The sequence below is a fragment of the Falco biarmicus genome, chromosome 7 (assembly GCF_023638135.1).
Source record: "Falco biarmicus isolate bFalBia1 chromosome 7, bFalBia1.pri, whole genome shotgun sequence".
Taxonomy (NCBI): domain Eukaryota; kingdom Metazoa; phylum Chordata; class Aves; order Falconiformes; family Falconidae; genus Falco; species Falco biarmicus.
The window spans coordinates 70,864,416-70,884,631 of NC_079294.1; the positions used below are offsets into that span (position 1 = coordinate 70,864,416).

The window sequence follows — 20,216 nt, forward strand, 5'->3', positions numbered from 1 at the left end:
CTCATGGCAAACTGGTGGGGGGGGACAGCACATGGGGGTCAAGGAAGGGGGGAGGTGGGAAAAGGAGGGCAAGGTGGGAGGGTGGGGGAAGAAGGGAGGGAAAGGGAGAGAAGGAGGTGAAGCCCGAAGGTCTTTCTCTCTGCCCTTCCATCCCACTGTGCTGCTCATCACGGAGGGAGCAGGATGAGACCCTGCCAGGGGAGGAGGGAGGCAGGGATGCGGGGGAGAGATGTGTGTGCAGAGAGGGGACTGCGGGAAACAGCCGTGATGGGGGGAGAAGAGCACCTGACACAGATGGCAGGAGAGTGAGAAGGCAGAAAGTATTTTTTTAAATAAAAAAAAACCCCATGAGTGAAAGAGCGATAAGGAAGAAAAAAGGGAGAGACTAAAAAAATGGCTCCAAAGCAGAGATAAGAGAGGAGTTAGTGAGAGAAGAAGTAAAATTAAGCACGATAAGGCCTGATAGAAGTGAGGGAAGGCAGCAAGCCCGGGTGGGGGCTGCGGGGCGCAGGGATTGATGAGGAGGGGCGGGGGGCCGGCAGGTGTAAATGCCTCTCCCGCAGGGTGCTTGTAGCTCTGCTCCTGCCCCGGCCAGGCACCTGCCAGCCACAGCCCGTGGTGGTGGTGGGGAAATATGGAGCCTGGTGGGGAGGGATGGGTGATGTGCCCGGCTTGGAAGTGGTGAATAACCCTCATCCTCCTCCCTGCCACATCCCCACACGGTGCCTGTCATGGAGATCCCCATGGGGCTCCCACTCTGGAAGCAGAGGAGGTAAGGCGTGTTTCCCCTCCATACCCTAAACACATCTGTTCCTGGGGTTTTTGCTACCTCTTCTAAGCTGTTTATTCTTTGGGTTGGTTTTTTTCCTCCCGTCTTTACCAGCCACAAAAATTGCTGAGCTGAGATGCTGGCCACTCTGAGATGCTTTTCTTCTGCTCCATCCATCTGCTTTAATCACACAGTGACCGGAAAAAAAAATAATTAAACCAGTTCACAAAGCATTGAAGGTTAAAAAATCAGTGTGGATAATAAACTGTGTGGCAGGCAGCAGTGCTACGGAGCATTGGGCAAACTCCCTAATGAGGGACTTGGAGGCACAGCTCGGCGGCAGCGCGGCTTCTGCCCCCGGGGAGGGTCGGAGCCGCAGAGGTGTTGGGTCTGCGGGGGTGTGTGAGTCTGGGTGGCAGGGCCCCGGGATGGGAAGAATCCTGTGCTAGCACAGCCTGAGACCTTACACAGAAAAGATATAATTTTCTCTCCTTTTTTTTTTTTTAAAGTTTCTTTTTAACAGTAAAAGACTTGGTTTCTCCCTTTGCTTGCCAGAACGCTGTAGTGTGCTGCAAATACCTTGTTGGACTTGGATATTAGTATTTTTTCTTTTTAATTTCTGTGTCTTGTATTAGCTCTTTTAATCACACCATTAAAAAATGATAACTGGAGTAAACTGAGAAGCTGTTTCGGGTTGCCGGTGTTAATAGCTGCCCAGGATCACACAGACCCCCTCTACTTCTCTGCCGTTTGTTGAACTGCTGATGGAGTTATTGTCAGTCCTGGCAACAAGGCTCAGCCTGAGGTTTCTGCACCTAACGTGCTGCTGGACACGGCTTTCTCGGCTACGCTCGCCTTGGCATCTTCCTCTGGAGGGCTGAGGCCCTGGTGCATCCCTGCCTCTCCCGGGGGGCAGTGCCAAGGGTCCCTGGAGCAGGATCTGTGGTGCAGGTGGAACCACGTGTGCCCGCCTTCAGTTTCGAGCCCAGGTTTGTGTGTTGCTCTTTGTGGTTTCATATTTAGCTCACTGAAAATGTTGGTTAAACACTGGTGGGAGGGGAAGCTGGCAAAGAAGTGTTTTTCTTTGGCTCTTTTGAAAAGCAAAACAAAAGCAATAGGCTTGGGGGAAAAAAAAAAGTTTTCGGTTCCGAAGTTATAAAGGAAAGATTGGTTAGAGATGAGAAACTAACAAATCAAAGCTCCTGAAACCTGCTGCGGAGAAAAAAACACCACAAAATGTTTTGTTTGAAGATGAATAGAAAGAAGAAACCAGCAAAAAAATCCCCCCTCCCTACAAGCACAGATGTTTCAGGTTCTTCTAGATTGGCACGTTGCTGGAAGAAAAGCAAATCCATTCTTTTCCTTGTCGGCGCTCCAGGTTCCTGTCACTTATTTTTTATCATCTTGTAGTGACTTTGATCCCTGAAGACTCAGTAAGTGCTGTACAAATCAAGCATGCAAATCCCAGCTCAACCACTGTGGAGATGCCACCGAGGCTGGGCAGGCCAGGAAGCCGCTGGCCAGCACAGTGCCACCGCTCCCGGTGGCAGCCGGGAAGGGTGGGAAGCACCTGCTGCCTTTAATATCCGTGTTGCCTCTGTTTGCAGGGATTTTTTTGTACTTCCAGCACAGCCAAAGGCTATCAGGCTGTGCTGGGATCCCCAGGCCGTGGTACTGGCCCTGTTTCTCCATGGAAAGGCTGCGGGTGGGTGCTGGCAGTGGCCTTCCCCCTGCTCTGCACCTTCTGGGGCTTGGGGAGTTGGCACAAACCAGCTGGAGAAGGGCTGAGCTGGTCTGATGATGCTTCAAAGCTTTTCTGATGGTACTTTTCAAAGCTTGAATTGAGCCATCTCTTTCCCCATTGTTCTCTCTCGTAATTTCACTCTCCCCCTCTGTGGTTGCCTTCCTAGTTTGCTCCTTTCAATTCATTTGCTGTACGACACCTGTATACTGATGCTTTCCATAGCCCCGCCATGCCTCACTGCTGGCAGCGCTGGGCTCAGGGCAGGGTGGCACTGTCACACGTCTCCCGTCTCCCGCAAGGGATGCACTGGTCGGTGCAGCCCTGCCTGGGGGCCGGGTTAACCCCATTCCTCCCCTTTCCCTCACTGAGACAACACAAACCTTCCTGATCCTGAGTACCAGAGCTAAGGCAGGTTGCTGCCCAGTGACCAGAGCCCACGGTGATGGGCATGCTGGAGCTAGCTAGCACCAGGACAGCCAGCATGTTACAGCCTGCAGCACCTCCCTGCTGCAGCCCTGTGCCTGTCCTCTGGCTCAGGCTGTGCATTTGTGTGTTTAGAAATGATGTAATTTTATTTTATTTTTTCAGATACAGTCTGCAAGCCTGGAAGCTAAATTCCCTTGGATGTGCCTGGGGGTGCTTGCGAGTCTGGCTGCCAGCGGGCAGGGCTGACGACCACCATGACAGTCCTGACAGGCAGGTGGGGAGCAGCTCTGGGGGCACCCGGGCGGGCACTGCCCACTTGTGCTGCCAGCAACGGCGCTTCATGGGATTGCAGCATCCCTGCCCACAGGGACAGCTGTCTGCAGCACAACAGCCAGCTTGTCCCCCACCGCAGAGGACACGGCAACGGCAGGCAGAAAGTCCTTTGGCCACGCAAAAGGCCGGAGGATGCCCAGATGATGCTGCGGGCACGGCGAGCTGCTGCCTGCCCTGCGACGGTGCTTTGCATCCTTCTCCCGGCACGGAGGGCAGGCACCGCGGTACCGCTGCCCCGGCCTTGGGGGCAGGCAGGGCAACTGGCTATAAACCCACCGCCGGACCGCAGGAAAAAAAACGTCAAAGTCCTGTGGGTGCTGTGCAGGGCCCAAGGCACAGCACGAAGCGCCTTTTGGGGGAGCGCAGCCCTTTGGCGGCCGTGGGAGCCAAGCCCTGGCCTGGGGCTGGTCTTGGTGAGCGGGCTGGAAGCGAGCGCTCGCCAGAGGTACAGAACTGGACAGATCAAGAAGTCAAGATTTTGCATTCCAACTATCTATAGGAAATAGGGTGTTTTTATTATTTCAAGTTTTCATAAAAATCCATATTATTGAAATCAAAGTTACAGAAGAAAGTTCGTAACTTTTTATTGATTTTATTTCTTTTTTTCTTTCTTTTTTTTTCCCCCCCCTCTGTTGTTTTTCCCTCTCAGAGTTATATCTGACACCAGAGTCCATCAGACAAAGTTCTTACAAACACAGGAGTCCTGAAGACATCGGCTGAACGTTTTCCTGGTATAAAGAAGAGGAGGAGAAAGAGGTGATGACAGTGCGGGTGCAGTGGGTTTGGACAGGGCCGGAGGGCGTGGTGGAAGGAGAGAGGTCGGTATGTTTGTTAGCAATGTTTGTTTTTTAATTATTTTTTATTTGTTCATTTGTTCTTTTAAAAAAAAAAAAAACCACAAAACCAACCCACCATTATTATTTGCAAATTGTTGTGTTGCCTGGTTAAATCATTTTCATGTTGAACTTGCGCGGCGCGTCGGCAGAGCTGATGCCCGCATCGGATTTCCGTGGCACATACTCGATCTCAATGTTGTGCTTGGTGTTGCCTTTCCCCCGGCTCCACAGGAAGAGGAGCACCAGACAGAAAAGCACGACACCCAGGAAGGAAATGAAGCCCATGGTGGTGGCGATGATGAGAGTCTTGATGTCAAAGGGGAAAGGCACGGTGGCGCGCGTGCTGTTGGCATCGCTCTCGTTGGGCTGGTTGGAGATGAACGCGAAGGTCTTGTTGGGCTGGTGGGGCCAGTCTGGGGAGTAGCTGCGCACGTGCAGGTGGGCCAGCATGGTGTCGTTGCCACCCGCGTTGCTGGCGATGCATAGGTAGGTGCCGTTGTCCTGGATCTGGGCGTAGCGCACCTCCAGCGTGCCGTCAGGGAAGACAGTGAGCCGCCCGTTGGTTTTGGTAGAGATGAGGTGCTTCCGCGGGGAGAGCCACATGATGGTGGGGGGCGGGTCCCCATCTGCCCGGCAGACAAAATGGACCGTGTGGCCTTCGTCCACAAAGATCTGCTGAGCTTTGCGGTCCCGTATCCGTGCTCGGCGGCAGGTGAAGTAGTTGGGCAGGAGGACGTCAGGGAAGTCTTTGAACTCCTTGCCCTGGACAAACTCGGGGGTGGAGCAGGTGGGCTGCTGCTTGTTGAAGTTCAATCTCCATCGCCGCCGGAAAACCCAGAGCAGCCGACAGTCGCAGGCTAAGGGGTTGTTGTCGAGGATGAGCGTCTCCAGGTTGCCCACCGAGTGGAAGGCCGACTCCTCCAGGGTGGTCAGCAAATTCCCTGACACGTTCAGTATGCGCAGGTAATTGAGGCCGCGGAAGGCGAAGGGCTCCACCATGGTGAGCTGCCCTCCCACCAGCTGGATCTCCTGCAGCCTGAGCAGGTCATGGAGCATGGAGCCCTCGATGGTGACGATGGGGTTGTAGGACAGGTTCAGGAACCGGAGGTAAACCAAATGCCTCACTGACACGTACGGGATGGACGTCAGGTTGCAGTGAGTGATGGACAAGGAGGTCAGATTCAACCCGTAGAGGCAGTTGGACGTCATAGTATCCAGGTAGGGCCAGTGTGAGATCTCAAGGACCTTGAGCCGGTACAGCCTCTTGAATGAGTAATCCCGGATGGTGTTGATGTTCAGATGGCGCAGCCGCAGCACGATCAAGCCGTGAAGGTGAGACAGGGCCTCCGTGGGGATGGAAGTCAGGTTGCATTTCTCCAGGGTGAGCTGCTCCAGGCTGTTGAGGCCGCTGAAGGCCCGGTGGGAGATGTAGACAAGGTCATTGTCCCCCACCTCCAAAGACTTCAGGTTGTACAAGTCCTGGAACATGTAGTCTAGGAGGATCACGATTTTGTTCTCACTAATGTCTAGCTTGGTAAGGTTGCTGAGTCCGGTAAACACCCCCAAGGGGATCAGCTTGAGTCTGTTACTCCTGAGCCCCAGCGTCCTGAGGTTGAAGAGGTTGTTGAAAGCCCCAGGTTCAACGGCACTGATAATGTTCTCATTGAGCTCCAGCTCCTCCAGGTGAGGGTAGTTGGCAAATTCATCCTGGTTGAGTGTCTTGATGCGGTTCTTGCCCAAGTCCAGCAGCCTGGTCTCAGTCGGGATCCCCTCCGGCACGACCATGAATCGCTTTCGGTGGCACAGGACGGCGCGCTCCTGGGCAGAGCACTCGCAGCGTGGCGGGCAGCCCGTGGCGGAGCCGGACAGGATGGATCCCAGCATCAGGAGGAGAATCGGCTGCCAGCAGGCCAGGATTGGGCTGCGCATACTCGCCTCCCCAGCTACCATCCTATCTCTCACCTGCAGGTAACACGGGGGAAGAGAAAGAGCAAGGTGGACGTGAGCAAACAGGCATGGCCACGGCAGAGGGTCTGCCGTCCCGGTAGGGCTGACGTTGGGGCGAAGGGCACTGCTGAGGCAGGGCAGAGGTTCTCGCTTGCCAGCTGAAATGCAGCCCTTTGGCTACAAGACCGTATCTCCTCCCCACCCCCTAACTTTCCACTTGATGACTGAACGTGCACAGACTTTGAGTGGAAAGCCTTGAGGAATCTGTGTCAGACAGACCTCGCTTCCTCGGCTTCTTAAAGAAAAAAAATCTAATACTAAACACATCTATCTACATCCTATTTTAAGCTCCTGAAATTATTCTGTTCCCTGTAGATGGAGCCTGAATATAAAGGCTGCTTTGCAAACACAGAGGAGCTGAGTGTGGGATTGAGCATCTGGGGGAACCCCGCTCGGGGTCAGCAGGGAGCGGGGTGTCCGAGCGGGGAGCAACGGCGGCAGGTCCGCAGGAGCCAGCCCCCTGCCCCTCCCCAGGCTCCGCAGCAGCCCGGTCTCAGTGTGTCCCCAAGGTGAGTCCCTGGCCACGCAGACTCAGAAGCAGCAGCCGGCCAGCCTACCTACAGAGGAGCCGGAGCCTGACGTGAGGTCTGGGGTCTCTGCGGGGTGCGGGGCTCTGCCCTGCTGCCCTCCCTGGGGGGCTGGGAGACCTCAGCGGTTACAGTCTGGCTTGTGCCCAGCCCCCAACCGCCCCAGCCCATCGGCCGGCGGAAGGAAACGCTCGCTGTCGTGCTGCCGCTGTTGCATTTATTTCCTTGTTGTTCAAGCTGTTGTGAGGGATCAAATCATATTAATATTGCATATTAGATGTACAGCTACTCCGGACCGTGTTTATATCTATTGTTATGTGTACGCTCTGCATTGCCTCCACTAATGCTCTTTATGGCTATGACTGAATATACTCAATACGTTACTTCCACTGGCTCCATTTGTATCCATCATTATATGTCCTGTACATTACTTTCCCTGCTCTGGCGCTACTTATGGGTCTGGTATGCATTCTGTGCATTACTTCCATTGCGTCCGTTTATATTCATCATTTCCTACACATATATGACCCAAGTATAACTTTTGTTCCCAAAAAATTATTCAAAACGTCTTTGCAAGATGCAAGGATGAAAGATGATGGATTGGCCATAAAAATGTCCACCAGCACCATCACAGAAACCACCAGGCCTGGCGTGCTGGGCACTGGCTGCGACGTCCCGGTGTCCCCACAGAAATCCAGGGTCCCTGTCCTTCCCCATCCGCTTTCCCTGCCGCCTCTGCAGCAGGGCTGGTCGCTGGGGACCACCCAAAGCCTGTCACCCCCGAAGCGAGGGGGTGCGGTACCCAGCTCCCTCCCGCCGGCCTCGCATCTCCCAGTCCGGTGGAAACATTTCCAGTGGCTTCACTTGGGCCTGGGCCAGGCGGCGAAGAGGCGTTTGCCGTGTTTACAATTCATCATCCCCCGTGTCATCGCCTCCCCGGCGCTGACGGTGCTGGGCAGCCTCACAGCCACCCGCGGGGCCGCCGGGCTGGGGCCTGCTGGAAGGATGCGCCGGGACAGCACCAGGGCTGCCTGGGGGTTTGCTCCCCAGGCTCGTGCCGTGGCCCCGGTGGGAGCTGAACTCCCGAGGGGTCCCCAGCCGCCTCTCCCCGTGGGCAGCACGTGGCCGGCGAGCACGCACGTGTCCTGCCTGTGTCCCACAGCCCACCAAGGCGTGCCGGCTCACGCGCAGCCTCCCTCGGCCGGTGCTTCTTGGAAACCAATTCCCGCTCCTCACAGCCGTGCTGAGAAAGTCATCAAAGAAGAAAGCAAAACACTGCATGCAAAACAAAATACAGTCTAAGGGGCTTAATTATACCAGGGCTGAAAAGCCTTCAGCTCATTAGAGCGCCAGGCAGCCTTAGTTGGCTGCGGTCGGTGCGGAGATTTCAGCTCTGCCTGCGCGTGCAGCCGCCGCTGGTCCCTGCTGGGCACGGGGAGGGGGTGGGAGCTGAATCCCACCGCAGGGCCCCACGCACGGCTCCTGCAGCGGCCCTGGGCCTCCCCTGTGGGCCAAATCCTGCCCCGCTACAGGTGGGAAGAGGGTGGCAACGCATTCAGTCCCATGCTGTTGTCCCCGCAGCAGAGGGGCAGCAGCCAGAGCTGCTGGGAGCGCTGCAGGGTCCGTGGCTAAAATACAAGCGAAGAGGTGATCGATGAATGAAGCAAAATCTGCATGGCGTGAAAGACGAGACCAACCCACTTGCACAGAATTAAAGTCTAGACACACCTCACATGTTATTAGTTCTCAGCTAAATTTAAATCTGTGATAAATACAATCCCTGACAAAAACATCTGTAATCTTAATAACCAGAGTCACCGAAGAGCTTTGGGAGAAAGACAATGAATAAGCTGAATAGTCCGGGCTAAGATGAGCTTTAAATCACTTCTGGTTCCCATTTACCTCTGGCTGTTTCAGAGGAATACTCGTGCCTCAAGGTGAGGTGGATATTAAGAGGTGCCCTTCTACAAAATGACTCGAAACATGATTTTTGTGTGAGTTGACGGCAACAACCCACACACGGCTTTACAGACTGTCGTGCATCCCCCCCCCAGTGGCTGGACTCACGTCACATCAGCAAACCTCAGTCCAAAGTCACCGCTGCCCTGTCGGCTGTCCTGCACCTGCCGCCACACAGTCCCTGTGCTGGGGCCATGGGGACCAGCCAGGTGAGGGGCTGCGGCCACCTCGGGTGGGCTTGGGTGACTGTGGGGACAGGTCTCGGCCTCACCGGGGGGAGAGGGCAGCGGCTGTTCCCAGCACTTGCTGCCTGCAGGAAACCAGGATGTGACTGAGACAAAGCACCACCAAAAAGTCAAGCCCACCCGGATTTATTCTGAGTAGGACCGTGAAACATGCCCAAGCACCCCTCCAGGGGGTCCCAGCCATGGTCCAGCACCAGCTGCCAGGCAGGATCAGCCCACACAGCCGTGATGCACAGGCCACGCCAGCCCAGGGAGAGCTGCAGCCCTCCGGCATGAACGTGGCACTCGCTTCTCAGACACAAAAAAAGCATCTGTAAGAAAGGAGCAGCTGCCAGACTCGCTACCTGCAGGCAATAAGCAAACTAGTGCAAACCAAAGCAAAACTCATGCTCAGGGCAACGGCATCCACTGACCCCTGTCCTCACCACCCTGCTGCCTGGGGACGAGGGCTCCCAAGCACAAGCCCATCAGCCGGGGGAGTGCTGCCTTGGTGCGAAATGCGGGCCTGCCGAGCGGCTCCGGCTGGGGTCAGCGCTGGGAGGAAAGATGCTATTCTGGGCCTGGGCCTGGAAATGCAGCCCAGGGCCAGGCTGGAGCGCTGACGTGTGTGGGGTTTGCTCCGTCGCCACAAGCACAGGCTGCCACCACGCAGGAGGAATGGCCCTGGGGAAGCCAAACCCAGGCGGTGACCCAGGGGGGAGCCCAGCTCCATGACCGGTTTTGCTCCTGAGGCTGCTGCTCCCCTCCTGCCCCAAGGGGTGGGCAGCACGCCTGGCCGTGCCCCCCACTGTCACCGCTGTCCCTGGGCTGTCCCTGCCCACTGCCCCATGGCAGTGCCCAGCAGTCAGGGCCGAGCCAGCGCTCCTCGGCACTGAGCAATCTGCCATGCTGACAGCGAGCGAGCAGCAAAAATCCCCGAGTCAGCTATAACCCCCACCTGGCAGCCATAAATTACAGTGTGGGAGACGTTCACCCTTGAACCAGATGCTTTCGAGAGCATCCAACGACAACAAGCAATTTAGGACGAAGCGAGCCACATCCCGGGGGGGGGCTCGGCAGGGCTGGAGGAGCGCATCCCCACCCCGTCCATCCCTGCAGGAGCCGTGGTGCTGGTGCTCCCAGCTCCATGCAGGAGTGAGCCCAACCCCAGCGGCACCGTGTGCCCACACCGGGCTGCGGTGCGGGTACGGGTAGGGGTACGGGCTCCCCCCCTCTGGCTTTGCACAAAGCTGCCAAGACGCAGCTCTTGGAGTCGGTGCTCTCGTCTCCTCTAAGCTGCTCCAGCTAAATCAAATTTTATTGAACTTGACTACATTTTAGAGATAAAGACTCCAGGTTTACAAATAAATATTTAACAACCTTTCCTGCTGCTAAAAGAGTTGCTTATCCAGACCCCGGGCTCTGCACTAAGTGTTCCTGTAGCTATCTGCAAAGCAGCAAAACAAAGGGAGAAGCTTTAATTTGCCAAACACGTTCGTGCCCACTTCCTCCTCTCTCCATCATTCCCCCCGCATCCAGCATGCATTTGTGGCCCCTTCTGCTTTGTCTCTCCCTCCTCCCCACCCTACCTGCTCCCTCCTCTCCTCTTTTCCCACCCAGCCCCCAGAGCACAGGCATCCGGAGGAGCTGCCCTCCTTGCTAGTGCCCAGGGATGGGCAGGGATGGACGAGAGCAGGGGCCAGAGCACATGGGGCAGTTTTTCCTCCTGGGACTATGCTGCTTCACACAGGTAAAAACAAACCAAAGAGGGAGAGCTGCCAGGGCTGGCTGGGGGGCAGCAGGCCGGGTGGCTGGAGGCACAACGCTGGCCTGGCTCATGGAAAGCTGCCACTGCATTTCCTCTGGGCCTTCATTAATGGACGGGCTGCTAACGAAGGGCATGAAAACAGGCTGCCACAGTGCAAAGGGCTGCCCTGGCCCACATCCTCCACAATCAGCACAAGAGGTTGTAAGAAGCGGGGAGAAACAGGGGAAAAGTTGAGGAGGACCCCTCCAGCTGTGGGGACACACCAGCGAGGAGCACAAGGCACCGAGCCGCAGCAGGTCAGCCAGAGCAGACCACCCCCAGCCCCCCCAGCCCCCAGCTGCCCGGGGTCACCGGCTCCCGCTCACCCACGTGAAGGCATGACTCTCCAGCCAGGAGCTTTTGCTCAGCCTCCTGAAGTATCTGCTTTCAGCTGCTCCGAGGCGGGAGCCTGGAATAGGTGTGCGGCAACCTGATCTGCTCTGGCAGTTGCTCTGAGGCTGTAAAAGAGCATGGAGAAGTATTTAAGATGCAAATCCCCTTCCGGCACTGACACCGCCTGGCTGGCACCAGACACCGCCGCCAGCCCGCGGGGCTGCCCTGCAAAGACGATTCCTGGTGGCAACCAGCAATTCCACCCAAAACGCGGCGCCCGCAGCACCGCAGGGCGTGGAGTCAGGGAAGCACCAAGCCAAAGGGCCAGAAGAAAGGGGATGGGGGATGCACAGGGGAGGAGAAGAGCTCTGAAGGGCCAAGACGTTGGAAGGGGGAGGCTTTGGCCCTGCTGTCCACTGCTTTAGCTCCAGGCTGTGGATCTGCTTGACCCCACGCAGGGACAGATACGTACAACCGGCGATGGCCCAGAGCCAATCTGGAGAGTGACTTTCAGGCTCGGCAGGCAGGTTATGGGAGCAGGGCCATGGGAAGGAGATCCCGGTCATCTCTGCAGGATGCTGAAGCTCAGGGCAGTTTTTGCTCAGGCCGTTTCTTGCAGCAATCACATCTGTGCAAGAGCTGCTCACCCTCCTCACACCTTTGCTCCTTCGTTTTTAACGTCTTTTCTCTCGCTTTGGCTGCACATGCTTCAGTGCCCCATCAGCAAAGAAAACATCCTGACAAGTGATCAATAAGTAATTGCAAAGGCAGCTGTGGATGCTGGGGGTGTAAAGCCCTGAGCTAGCAAGAGATAAATGAGGAGTGTAAGGGTGCAGCCACTGTGGAGCTCGGGCTCGGAGCCAGCCATGCTCCCCTGCTCATCGACTGAGGTGGCTGGGACACGGGCTGGCCCACCGCTGCCGCTGCCGCAGCCGCTGCCGGTTAGTGGTTCAATGCTTCCCAAGCTGGGAGGAGGCTGATTTTTTTCTTCTTGTGAGACAAAGAGCAGGAGAGCTGTGTTTGCCGAGGGAGTATCTCCCAAGGGTTGGCCTGGGGGCTCCAGCACCAGAGATGTTCCAGGCTGGATCAGCATGAGAGTGCTGGGATGCTGGGAAGGATGTGCACCAGCTAGTTGAGTGGGGCTTCTCCTCTTTATTTATTTCAGCAGATCTCCTCGGGATTCCTGTCTCCGCAGACATGAGCTGGGTCACCAGGATGTTTTAGGTGCTCACCCAAAGGCACCCAGCTCAGCAGGCACTTGAGTGATGAGCGAGCACTGGGCAGAGGAGGCTTCAGTATAGCACGAGGGTCTCCGTAGATGTTTTTTCTTCCCCGTTGGTAGCTGTGAATGGAGGATGGAAAAAAATCCAGGCTCTTCTTAGGGCTATGGAAACATTTGCACTGGAGAGGTGAAAGAAAGGTCTGTCCAACGAGTGCCTTCTGGGAGAGCCGCCAGGGTCACGATGACATTGCGAAGGCATCCTCTGTGCTCTGCCTTGTGCCCGTGACCAGCCCGGCACGGGGGGACGGGGCTGCCCCTGAGGCAACGCCTGCAAAGGCCGTTTGGGAAGAGCAGGGTATTGGTACCTGCTGGAGCCTGGGGCACCATCCCACGCCTGCCCACGCAGGGAGAAAACGGCCTTCTCCTCTCAGCACAGCCCAGCCACAGCCGGCAGCTGCCCTTTCTCCTTGCGCTGGAAGGGGAATAGTTTTTTCCTGGGAATGGGCTCGAGCGGTATCCAAACGCCTCCTGTGCTCCCCAGGAGCACCCTGAGCAGCACCAGCACCAGCACGGGCCCTGCGAAGGGCCGCACCCTGGGCAGCAGCGGTACCTTTGGGGCTGGAGGATGGGGGACAGCCCAGCCATCCTGCCCACGGGCTCTGCGTGGCTCAGCACGCCGCAGCGGGGCTGCTGACTCAGCCGGAGCGCAGCTGTACGGTGCCTGTGCTAAACCCTGTGTTCGTGTCGGGGGCAGGACACCACCTGATCTTGCATAAAAGCGGCTGGTACAAAGTCACCCCGCTGCCAGAGCATGTTTCCTCCAGATCAGGCACAGATGGCATTTCTGTATGGGCTTGCCTTGATGGTTGGTCTGGTGGCCAGTGGCTTCCTGCTCCCCCAGACCCAGGCACCAGCCCCCAGGGACAGTCCCTGTGCCATGGCACCCCAGCAGCAGCGCGGGGAGGCTGAGCCACTGCTCCTGGCAATCCCCGTGCACAAACCACACCTGGGGGCACCACGAAGGGCCTGGCAGGGCCAGCTGTCTGGCACCAAGACAAGCTGCTCCCTCCCCACCTCTCCCTGCCTGGGGACACCCTGTCCCCTCCGCCTCTGCCAAAAGGTGTCTTGTGGTTCTGCAGCGCCCTGGAGCTCTGCTCAGCACCCGGAGCAGGGCTGGGGCGCCCGGCAGCTCCAGTGGCAGAAAACCAGGGCCACAAGCAGCGATGGGGGAGCACCCCTGGTGCCTGCTGTCCTCCTTCCCTCAGGGCTGGCTCAGCAGGGGAGCAAACATCAAACCAGCCAGACACCCTGGCCCATGAGCAACCTCACCCCACAGGGCTGTAAGGCTGAGGCTTTGCGATGTGACACCCCCACCCCCACCCCCGTAACAGCCACGGGTTCAAGCCACTGTCCCCCCAGTGTCCCGGCCACTGCCTGAAGGCAGAAACCCGGGATCAGAGTCCCAAACGCTGCAGCCAGCGGGGACCAGCGAGCACGTCCTGAGCCAGCAGCGCTACAGATCCCACTGCTGCAGGACCGGCCACATTCCATACATTTAACTTAAACTTAGACTGTACTTACAGCACCACTTCTGTTCCCACGCCACATCCCTTAAATACCCCTACAACCAGAGCAGGATACCTAGAAACGTAGAGGGGCTGATCCAGGGCACTGCATCTTCCCCTGGAAACCTTTGGGATAACAGCGAGAGGACTTCAGAGGACATGAACCCGGCAGCTTGGCTGGCTCTAGGGAAACCTGCTGATTTACCTCCCTTTAGGACCGGCCCTGATATTTTTATACTGCTGCCTAAAATAAGCAGCCTCAGAAGCCTTTCGGGAGAGGCTGCCCGCAGCCCAGCCCAGCAAAGATGGCTCCGCGATAACCCATCGGTGGGACAAGCTGCACAGGGCAACGAGGGCACGAGCGAGCCGTGCCACCAGCACCGACACCCCCGCGGGCACCGGGCGGCACCGGCAGGGCTGCCCCTGCCCATCTCCCACCTCCCATGGCGGGGACGCAGGGGCAGAGTGGGGTGCTGGGCTCGGGTGGGGGCACGGCTGTGTTTCAAGGCGCTGCGAGAGACGAAAGCCTTGGCTCTCTCCATCTAGCTCCCTTCTCGACTCCTTCGCGCAAGCCAGATCTCTCTCTCCCCCCTCTCCTCCCAGTTACTAAGTTTTGTTCACACAATAACAAATTCAGTGCCGCAGGAATTTCCAGAAAAAGAGAAGCGGAGAAAAAAGGAAGCCAAAGAAAGCATGAGCAATGGCCAACGTGGAGAGAAGATTCCTCTTCCCAGCCTGGGCTTCTCTGTGCTGGTTTTACATGTATAATTCTTTTTTCTTTCTCTCTTTCTCGCTTGTTTGATTTTTGCATTATTTATGGCTTGTCTTCAGGGCCTGTATTTGCTGTTATTGTTTCATTCAACACTAAAATGGATTAGATAAAAACAAACCGTGCTGAGCCATGGCTCAGCCCGCCTGTCCTGCACTCAGCTGTAGCCACACAGCTGGGCAGAGCGGGCGCCGTGGGTGCGAGTGGGGACGAGGTGTCACCACCTTGCCAGCCCTTCCCAGCCCGAATCCCCGCTGGCAGGGAGGTGCTGCAGGATGTGGCCCAGCCAGGATTTTGGCTCCAGGTGCTGCCAACCCCCCTGATACGTGTCCTCTGCAAGTATGGGGGCTACGCACAGAGCTCCTGGGGTCCTGGCACTGCACCCAAGCCTCAGGTCCCGGCCAAGCAAGAAGGAAAAGGTGGGAAATGATGGCTGAGAGGAGAAACAAAGCACTGGAAATGCTGTTTTTTTCAGGGCAATTTCATGAAATCCAACGCATTGATTTCACTAGTGCCCCAAGCCGAGCCGGCGCCGGCTGCGGGTGCTGTGCCTCAGCAAATCTCAGCCCCAGGTGCTTTGGGAACATGTCCTGGAAAGCGCAGTGCTGTCCTGCAGCATCGTGCTGGGGAAGGGCGCAGTGCGAAGCTGCTGGCGCAGGGGTGAAAAGCGCCGTGGGTTTGATGCCTGCGATACGGGGTGTCAGCATGACCAGCCTCAGCCGCGCTGCGGGGAGCCGTGCCGGTCCTCGGCTTTCTCCGTCTTCCCGCAGGCAACTGCACTGAGCCCATGGGCAGGGACAAAAAGGAGGGACCCACTGTGGGGATGGAGTGGTTCCCCTGCTGCTTTGGGCTGGTTTTGTTGCGTTTTGCTTGAGCTGAAAGAGATGCTTTCCGCCCCTTCCTCCTTCTCCCCAGTGACGCTGATAATAATACAGAGCCTGCACTCTGGACTGTACGTGAGAACAAAAGTAATCACGGGGGAGTACAGTGCATAGAAATTAAATCGGAAACGCAAGGCCAGGGTTTCCATTTCGGTTCAGCTTCTGTATCACTTCCATTGAAAAGGATAAACAGGCTGAGCACAAATCAGTTTAATGGCAGCGCAATTCCATGTTTCCCAGAGCAAATCGTAGCTCAGGCCCAAAGCGGCAGCGTGATACACAGCATGCTAGCACTGTGGGATGGCCGTGGCATGGCACAACCCCAGCTGGGCATTGGGGGGCCCCCAGGGCCCCCACAGGACTTGCTGCCCTCAGCAGCGGTGCTGAAATAACCTGGCTGACCAGGGCACAAGAGGGGCTGGTGTCCCTCTCTGGGCTTGGGGATGCTGGTCGGCCCTTGCCTGCCCAACAGCCAGCAGAAAAGAGGTGTCCCTTTGGCTGTCCCTCACATCCCTGAGGTCCCAGCAGCAGATCTGGACCCACTGGGACCTTGCAGAGCCGTGCCAGGCTGCTCCCCCAGCGCGGGACAGGCAAGAAGGTTTTCCTGCTGCTCGCCGCTGTGGCCCTAATTCCCTTTATCACCCGGCTCCTGCAGCACACGTGCATTTACAGCACAGCTACACCTGCCATCTACTTTTCCTACCTAACCCTCCTTGCTGTGCCTTGCTCCGTGGCACAATGCACAAGCCACTCACCAGTGGAGCTGGGGCAGAAGCAAGCCACCAAGCCAATGCTCACCCGCAATGTCCCCCCAGCTCACGGTTCGGGTTAGACCACATCAAATTGGCTCTTGGTGACTGCCCCCCGTTCAGAGGGGCGGTGGAGGAAGAGGTTTGCCTGCACGGATGGTAAGAAGAGCCTCTGAGAGTGCTCAGACTTCGCTCGCCACCCCCAGGTTGCCTCGGAGGTCTATATCAGTTGTTTCCCATTTCACACTCGACATCTCAAATCCAAACAAAGAGCTGAAAGAATAGATTACGTCAAAATATTTCTGCTTCTCCCTCCTACAAGAATTCCCCATCAGAGACCAATCCAATTAAGGTGCTGGTTATGAAATTAACCATAATTACAAGAGTGGTATTTAATGTTTTGCATTCTGATGCAGAAACGGAACAGAAATGACAAAAAAAATATTTGTGGGTCCTATTGAGATCACTAAGAGCAATGTGGCGTGGTGGGGGAGGGCTGCCAGGGAAGTGAGGGCTGTGCAGGGGGGCAGGGGCAGGGCTCCCATGGGTGCCCAGCCCAGGGACCCCCCAGCAGCAAGGGCAGGGGCTGGGTGCTCGTGGGCACACCGCTCAGGGAGCAGTGGCCAGCCTGTCCCCCAGCGCAGGCATCGGCCCAGCCCGATGACTGCCAGCAGGTATTTTGCCATTTGAGCATCACCCGGACAATGTTGGGCCGCTGGAACCGTGTCCCAGGAGGCACAGCCTAGTCCTGCACCTCCTCAGCCTGTCGCCACTCCCCATGGGGACCCTCCAGCTCGCCCACAGGACTGTCCCCAGCTCAGGACACCAAGCCCAGCCCTGAGACAAGGGACAGGAGAGCTTCAGTGGGAAAAGCCTTTGGCCTCTGACCAAGACACATGGGTCCTCCTCTGGAACCCAGGAGAGTCATGTCCCTGTGTGGACACATGTCCACTGCAGGATGCCGTGGGCACCAGAAGGCTGACTGGCTTAGAGACACATGTGGGAAAAAATACAGAAGAAAGCACGCAGGGGGGTTAAAAACAGACACCATTTCTGTGCTTAACCAGGAGAACGAGTGAAACGAAGCCAAGCTCCCTGGCCCCCACAACAGGGATGCTGACCTGCTGCCTAGCCTGGTCCCATGCTAGTTAGGAGGTGCTGTTTGGATGGGGTATGGAGCCATGGAGGACAAGGGATGGTGGCCGAGGTGTTGGCGAGGCCAGAGGGAGGACTGAGCCGCTGGTGGGGCTCATGGCAGGGCTCCCCCCGCCATGGCCGTGCTGCTGCCAATGCATCAATGTATTCTGCGCATCCCCTCGGCAGGGCAAGGCATGGCCTGAGTGGGTTCTGTCACTCACTCCTAACTGCTGCTCCTGAGAGGTGGGAATCACCCGTGTCTTGCCCCAGCACAGCTGTTAACTCCAGCGGTGGGGGGGGGTGTCTCTGCTCAAGCTGGGCGCTCCCCCCTTCCCAAGCCAGCTGGTGCAACCTGCTGCTCTCAGGGCTGGAGGGAGCCTCGTGCTCCCTGCCTGGGCTAAAGAGATGAGGCCCCTCTGTGGCATTTATCAGCGTTTATTCAATTGCCTGGGTCAAGCTGACAATTAACGCTGCCCACTCAGACACAGCCACCTTTGTACAACCCATCTTTCTCCCGGCTCGCCATGCCAAGGGAGGGCAGAGGCTGCGCTGCTGACAGCAGCCCTGGGGCTGGGGAAGCACTGCGGGGGGCTACAGCTGGTGTGTCCCCCCTTCCCCAAGCCAGCCCCGTCCTCAGCTGCTCCTCTCCCTCTCTGTATCACACAGGCCTTGACACTGTCCCAGAGGCTGTAAGACACGGCCCCAGCCAGGGTCGCAGGGAGCTGGGACATGCGGCAAAGGCGTGGAGATCCCTCGCCATGCAGCCATTCCCCCCCGCAAGCTCCAATTTTAACTCCAACATATGGAGAGAGAGAAGAGGGAAACAACTGACTCAGAAGAAAATTGAGGCTGTGGCCTTCAGTTGCTTTCTCCCTTTATTTTTCTTGGGTTGTTTGATTTGAGTTAAGCGTTTGTAGCCCACTTCTCTCCCATCCCAGCCTTCTTCACTACCTGAAAAGCTCTTCCAGCTCTTTTCCCCCCCAAAGCCATTTCTGCCCATGCTAGGACAAACCCTGCTCCCTTCCCGGGGTTTAGCAGAGGATGGGGGAGAGCTGCTGACTCAGTGCATTGGATGTGTTTGAGAGCTGGGCAAACACCCGCCTCGCCAAGCTGTGCTGTGACTTGCATTGCCGGCTGTGCCCTCCTCTTGCTGGCCCAGAACCACTGCCACGGTGGCCAGTGACAAGCATAAAGGGCGAGTATGTACCACAGGAGAGCCAAGGGCACCACTAACATCCACCCCAGCGCCAGCACTGCCCAAGCAAACTGCCCAAGGGGCCACAAGCCAAGGGGGACCCAAGGGCTGGCAGGACTCTTCTGAGGTGACACAGAAAAGTGTCTCTCCAGCCATTTCCACACCTGAAGCTTCACAAAAGAGTCGGCAGAGTCTCATTTTCCACCAGGACGTTCACAGAGATGTGCCCATTGCAAACACGTCCTCCCCTACCTCGAGAGGATGGGGTCCAACTTCCAGCCCCGACACAGGTGTCACCCCAGAGCTGTCACCGCACCCAGCAGCCGTCCAACACCCCCAGGCCCATCACAGCCCAGCAACAACCACGCACGTGAGGCAACACCTGATGAGGTTATTAATCCTCATTGAGCCTGAGTAGGTTCAGTTGTGCTTTATAATTCAGCAACTGTAATTACACTATTATTACACTATCATTGTGGCCTTATTAGAAAGTGATTTATCAACCCCTGAAATAAAACCTCAAGTTACAGGATTTTATACTTGTTACATACATCAAGCAGTATCAACTTCAGCATCGTTACAGTGACTGTATGAAGTAGCAAACTAAAGGAATAATAAGTCATCCAGTCATGCTGCTAACCTTCCAGTGATATGAAACAGTGGTCATTAGAGGTATCACAGACTAACTACGTTACAGGTGTAGAGTAACTGCAGCATGGTACGGTATTACAGAAGTATAACCGCTGGTTTTGTAATTAGTGCCTCCACAAAGAAGCTTGGAAAACCTGACTCTTCCCCAGGCGCTGTAACTCAGCTCCAGTATCTCCTCCAGTCGCTTCCTGCCCATCCCGTGGGAGCCTCCCGAACGCCTGGTGCAGGCAGGTGCCACTGCCCCGAGCTGCTGGCCAGGGAGGCATGGCCCAGAGAGGAGGAGAAGCCCCCTCCTGCTCCTGGTAACCGGCACAGTGCCCACCAGGGACACTGCTGCCTCCAGGGAGCCTCTGTCCCTGTCCCAGAGTGCAGGCCCTGGGGAGGGAGCAGAAGAGCCTGGCTACCAGGAAAACTGCCCCAGTGTGTCCGGAAGACACAGAGGCTTTAGCCCAGGGACACATTTCCCTCTGGGCCTTGCTCACCAGCCTTGCTAGGCGAGCTGCAGAGCACACCTCTCCTCCCTGGTATGAAGCTACCAAGCTACGTGCGCCAGGAGCCAGGAGCAGCAGGCGAGAAGGCAAAGCCAGCCCAGACATCGCCTCCCACAGAGACCCAGCCCACGCTGCTGGGATGGGCAGGGGGCTGAGATGGGCAGGGGAACAGCACGGGTTCTGTGCACCAGGACAGTGAGGCTGTCCCTCGGCTCTGTGGCACCTGGCACAGGCACGAGGTGTCACTGGCCATTGGCACTTGCAAGGGGTCCAGGAGAGGGACAAGGCGTGCGCTTGAAACCAGTGAAGGGACATGGAGGAAAGGGGTCGCACACAGGTCTGGGCTATGGGGCTGGTGTGGGGCTGGGGTCGCTGCCTTTGAGGTGGGATGGCTTGGGCCGCGCAGGCAGCTCTGCCGAGACCCCTGCACCCCCGTGGCGGTGGGCTGGCTGGTGGCACCTCCACGCTGCTGCTCCGGCAGGCAGGAAGGTCAGGTCAGGGCTGCTGCAAGTGGCAGAGCAGCGAGGAAAGGGTTAAGGCTGACGGGAGGGCTGGGATGGGGCTGGGGAAGGGATATCATTTCAGAGCAGG

General features: G+C 57.0%; 1 protein-coding gene and 1 long non-coding RNA gene across 5 annotated transcripts in view; one reads left to right on the plus strand and one right to left on the minus strand.

Moving 5' to 3' along the window:
- The first annotated feature begins 119 nt into the window (after nucleotides 1–119).
- On the plus strand, nucleotides 120–4,031 carry LOC130153073 (uncharacterized). The gene is made up of 4 exons (XR_008823202.1): nucleotides 120–772; nucleotides 1,405–1,758; nucleotides 3,102–3,213; nucleotides 3,922–4,031. It is a non-coding gene; the product is annotated as an uncharacterized LOC130153073 (long non-coding RNA).
- LINGO1 (leucine rich repeat and Ig domain containing 1) overlaps nucleotides 3,832–20,216 on the minus strand; it is a 169,621-nt gene continuing 153,236 nt past the window's right edge. For 3 of the 4 annotated variants that reach the window (XM_056347506.1, XM_056347507.1, XM_056347505.1), the window contains one exon: nucleotides 3,832–6,070. In XM_056347506.1, coding sequence (XP_056203481.1) covers nucleotides 4,217–6,058 — 1,842 coding nt within the window. In that variant the 5' untranslated portion in view covers nucleotides 6,059–6,070 and the 3' untranslated portion in view covers nucleotides 3,832–4,216. Of the gene's footprint in view, nucleotides 6,071–10,958; nucleotides 11,091–20,216 lie in introns of all 4 variants that reach the window. The other variant, XM_056347504.1, reaches the window with a different exon arrangement.